At 45.6% G+C, this 5,119-nt stretch overlaps 1 protein-coding gene across 1 annotated transcript in view; it reads right to left on the bottom strand.

The window, feature by feature from the left end:
• Positions 1–236: 236 nt before the first annotated feature.
• The window catches only part of ptch2 (patched 2), a 34,643-nt gene continuing 29,760 nt past the window's right edge, over positions 237–5,119 (bottom strand). Inside the window, exons 21-23 of the mRNA XM_071925063.2 lie at positions 3,287–3,689; positions 2,469–3,021; positions 237–2,257 (exon numbers count right to left, since the gene is read on the bottom strand). Coding sequence (XP_071781164.1) covers positions 2,223–2,257; positions 2,469–3,021; positions 3,287–3,689 — 991 coding nt within the window. The 3' untranslated portion in view covers positions 237–2,222. The remainder of the gene's footprint in view (positions 2,258–2,468; positions 3,022–3,286; positions 3,690–5,119) is intronic.

Genomic DNA, 5,119 nt, shown 5'->3' on the forward strand with positions numbered 1-5,119 from the left:
AGGAAGGGCCAAGAGGAAACTTAAAAACAAGGTGTAACAGTTTAGTGTCTACTGACACATTCCTACACACCTTCTCCTTCATGGTCCTCCAAGTGCACCCTTCGCTCCAAAAAAACAAAACAAAACAAAACAAAAAAAGGCCTCTGCTCTAACTTGTCAACCCCTCCCTCCCACTCCCATGACCCCCCCCCCCCCACCCTCCTCCCCAAAATGCAAACAGAACAAAACAGAAAACAAAACAAACTCGGCAACAAATAGATATATTTATATATAATATATATTTACTCTTTAAAAATAGAACTTCAGTCTAGTGACTAACATCTGTACAAACTACAAAAATAAAAATTTAATATAAATAATTTATATGGCATGACATTAACAATTTGTTTGAAATAAACTACAAACCAATGCAGGCGCTCCCCCTCTGCCCCTCCCCATAAACTCCTTGCCACTGTTTGACTGTCCTCCTGTCCTGTGACCGTCAGATCAAACTGTAAATGCTGCGTTGCTCTTGTTTTGTTTTATTCTTCAAGACTGCACAGTAGCTACTTAACTTTTCTTTCATATCATATTTACAAAAGAAACCAAAAGCTGCCACTTTAAAAAAAACAAAAACAAAAGAAATGTAAAAGAAAAAAAAAAAAAAAAGATCCGGAAGGTTTTCCCTGCATTTTAACCTGGCAGTGATGTGACCAATACTGAGCAACAACAAAAAAAAAACTTCTGTAAAGCAGATGAAAGAATAAAAGAAAATGTAACGTGGCTTATATGAGGTTTATACTGACAAGAAGAGTGAGAGATTAAAAACTGAGAGAAGACGAGGCAGAGCAAGCTGAAGCACTAAAAGACTGAACCAGCTCTGTTAAGCAGAGCTCGTCTGTGTGATGTAATCAATGCACAAACTACCTTGTCAATAATTGCACAGGGTCACGAGGACATGAGCGTGTATCACGACCCTAAAGCAGCCAGCAAGGAAACAAACAAAGAGAAAAACAAACAAACAAACAAAAAAAACAAAAAAAACACTCCCTTTGCATTGGATTTTATAATTCCCTTTCAAAACACACTTGGGTGAACGACACTATGAACTTCACCCAATGTAGAGCTTACAAAAACTGCAGAAGAAAAACAAAAATCTTATCATCACAGCTCCTTCAAGTAATTTAAAAAACTGCAGAGGACATTGAAGACAATTAAGACGACGATATAACATGACATATGATTTAGCTGGGGTGCAGTGACACTCTGTGAGCCAGAGAGACTCTGCGGGCAAGATGGCTGACTGTTGACACACTGAAATATTCAGATGATGGCGATCACTAACAAACTCATCATGACAGCACCTGAACATGCTGAGTCTATAGTTGAAAACCATTGAATTTGACGACTGGACAAGACTGAGACAAAACAGGACAACAATATGCTAATAGCATATTTACACCCAAGCTTGAACATAATACTGTGCTATGAGCGCTGTGATAACAAGGGACAAAGGGACATTATGAAGGCACAATGGTTACTACTGTTAAGAGAACAGTATCTGCTGCGTATTTCTCTGCTTGCTCGTGTTTTTACAGTGCAAAACGGTGACAGAGAATGTGTGTGTATCTCGAATACAACAGAAAGTGTGTGAGATGCAGAGATGCAGCTCTCACCGGCAGTGTAATAGCTTGTACATGGTTTTTAAGTTATGAAGTATATTGACTTGAACGAAGAGGGGGGGAGAGGGGGTACTGCATCTTTTAAGGCAAATCACTTTAAAATTATTTTTGAAGTGTAGCAGCAAAAAAAACAAAAAACAAAAAAAGAGAAAACACTGACCATGTATGTTCAATAGCCTAATATCTTAATAACATCTCACTTTTTGTGTGGACCATTTTTTTTTACATATAACACATTTTCTTATTCTATACACTGGGGAAAATCAACCGCCCCGCGAAAAAAAATAATCTTTTACATCTGAACTTTTACACAAGAGTATACCCAAGTTATACAGTACTCTTTTAAATAGCTTCCCTCTTTTTTAGTATTAAAATATATACTCATAGATTTATATAATTCTTAGAACAAGTCCATTTTCTTAATATGTCCTTGAAATAAATCCTCTCGTTTTGTGTGAGGTCTATGTACAGTTGAGAGTTCAGACGTGACGCGGCGGGCGTCAAGGTGCTCAGGGAAGCAGCCGGAGACTCAGAGAGAGAAGGCGGGGCTTGCAAGAGAGTCTAGCAATCTTTGGCTGCCTGGAACCTCAACCCACCTGCAGCAGACAGAGAAGAAGAAGGAGAATGATTAGACATTGTTAAACTAGCATTCAGGCAGTAAACAAAGAGAAATAAAGTCTAGAAATTGTGGCATCTCCCTTTTGAGAAACTAGTCATAACAAATGCTCCCGATATGCTTTACATGGTGAAATTCCTCTTGCTAGTTCCACTGTGTGTGTGTGTCAGATTTGAAGGTTGCTGACTCACCTTGTGTCTTGCTGAGCGGATGCTGCGTCTGCCTCTGTGCTGCTTCCAAGTCCTGCAGCTCTAGAGAGTCTTTCTTACAGGAGGACACGTTCGTTTTGCCGCCACAAGTCCTCTTAGCATCCTCAAAACAGTCCGACTCGCTGTCCGTGTCGAAACCCTCGTGCATGTAGCCTTGGTACGCCGCCCCCGGCAAGCTCGGGTGCACGGCGACCGTCACGGAGGCCGTGGCTGTAACCATGGTAACAGGCCCCCCGGCGGAGCCCTGTTGCGTCGGCAGGGCGGAGCTGTTACTGCTATAACCCGGCCCTTTAGTCCTGCTAGGCTGAGGCCCTCTGCCGGCCTGAAGCCTGGGGCCACACTGACTAGTCCTCCCAGGGAAGTGAGCTCTGTCGCCGGGCGGAGCCTGGAGCCTCCGGAGGCCCGGCTGCTGCTCCCGCTTGGTCCCGTCCCAGCATGTCACCTGGGAGCCGAGAGACGGCGGCGCGCTGGGAGAAGACTCATTTGAGAGTTCTTTTGTTCCACCGACGCCATTTTCTCTGAACGGCTTCACCACCTACACAACGGGAAGGAAGGAAAAGCGAAAGAAGATTAATAAAAGTGATATATTTTACCATGAAATAAAAGCTACAAAGCAGCATTTAGAACTCTGTTAAAGTCCCCATGAAATGAACTCCCATTACTTTTACTTCCTGGAAAACAGAGTATCTTTCATGGTGACCTCACGCATTAAAGTACCTTAACTGTCAACTCATGACTACATGACTTTGGAGAACCCTTAAACACAAAAGTTTCTATTTTCTCTCATTCTCTTTGCGTACCGTGAGCTTGGGGAAGTTGGGGTTCTTGCTGGCTTCCAGCAGTATGTGCGATGTGGCGGTGGGAGCGCAGTGCGGCGCCACGTACGCGCTCCGGTCGCAGTACTTATACTCCTCCTCCCCGATCCCTGAGGTGGTGGTCGTCTCGGAGTAATACTCGGAGTCCGACGATTCGGAAAACGCCTGTTGGTGTGTCGTCCGGGGGTTGTGGTGGCCCGCGTAGTAGCCGTGGTGGGTCATGGGCGGGGGCAGGGGGGGCTCCGGGGACGGGGTGGGCAGGCGGCTGGCGTTGTCGGCGGGGGTGACCTCAGCCGGAGGGCCCGTGAGGGACAGGAGCACCGGCAGGAGGACCAAGCCGTTTAACATCCCCAGAACGGTCAGGATGGCCAGCACGGCGAAGAAATACCTGCAGGGCGGGGAGAGAGAGGAGGAAGGTTAGCTCAGTTTGAACGTGAAAACGTAAAAACACAATCAGCGCTAGAAGTCCAGCAGGTGAAGGGAAAACAGTTTCAGATGAAAACTAGCACACATCCTTCACTTCTCTCTCTCTTTCCCTCTCTCTCTCTCTCTGCTGGCATCTTGTCAGCTTTCTGAAGGAATTTGCTGGTCTCTGTTTTCCATAGGGAACCCTCATCTATCACACACACACAAACATCCACACATGCACATGCACAGGCACACACACTCACACCTTTGCAAGGCCTCATCTATCAGTACGCCCTAGCTGCTACCTGAAACTATGTGTTTATACGAGGCAGCAGATCCTCAACATCAGAATCTTTCCCACCCTCCTTCTCTCTCTCCTTTCCCACCGAGGAGTGAGGGTGAAATAAAGAAGGAGAGAGAGGGCAGAGAGTGACAGCGTAATGAGAGAAACCACACCTATCCTCTTAGCTCCTCTTAGCTCCTAGCGGCTGCTAATTGTCTCATTTTGAGCTCAGTGAATTTTAGCTGAGGCCTGGCAACACCAAGGCACCTCTGTGTTTACGCAAAGGTGCAGGTCTGCCAAGCCTTCTCTTCCGGCCTACAGCCTGCATCAGCCAGACTGCACACACACACACTCTCTCACACACACACACACACACACACACTTGAATGCACATGTGCATATGCATATGCACACAGTCTAAACTAAATCCATTTAATCTTGTTTTCTTTTGCAACTTAAAATTTTAGGGGTTTGGCTGAAGTTCAGATGGATTAAGAGTGTCAGCCAAGCTCATGACACTCTTAACACCAAGTGCGAAAAGCAGAATATCTGAAAAAGAAAATCTAAATGTTCAGGGTTTATTTTTCTCTAAGTATCAAAAATACACATCCATTCTTTTCATGTGAGAGAAAAGGGGGAAGACCACACTGGCCTGATGTTTTATGTGGAGAAGAGCACACATACGCGTGCGCACACACTCACACACACACAAACTCTCACACACACATGCACTCTCTCACACACACACGCACACGCACACTTGGCTCGTGAGGAAGGGAAGTGGCTCAGGGGCAGAAGTCAGGGAAAGCCCAGTGTTTGTGTATCAAAGGCAGGGGGGGCAAATCTGATTCCCCACTCAGTCCAACTAAAACATGCTTTGATGCCTCCACTGCTGCTACAAGACTTTCTCTCTCTCTGTTTTTCACTCTCTTTCTTTGTGCGTGTGTGTGTGTGTGAATGTGTGTGTGCGTGTGCGTGCGTCTCAGCAGAGCTCCGAGGAGGCCAGGGGTGGAGGCAGGCCACAAGAAAGAGCTCCCCAAGAAAATTAGAGAGGACTCCACTTAAACACTAACAGAAAGCAGAGAGCGAGAGAGAGAGAGAGAGAGAGACAGTGAGATCCTAACCGC

This window comes from Centroberyx gerrardi, chromosome 13 (assembly GCF_048128805.1).
Source record: "Centroberyx gerrardi isolate f3 chromosome 13, fCenGer3.hap1.cur.20231027, whole genome shotgun sequence".
Lineage (NCBI taxonomy): Eukaryota > Metazoa > Chordata > Actinopteri > Beryciformes > Berycidae > Centroberyx > Centroberyx gerrardi.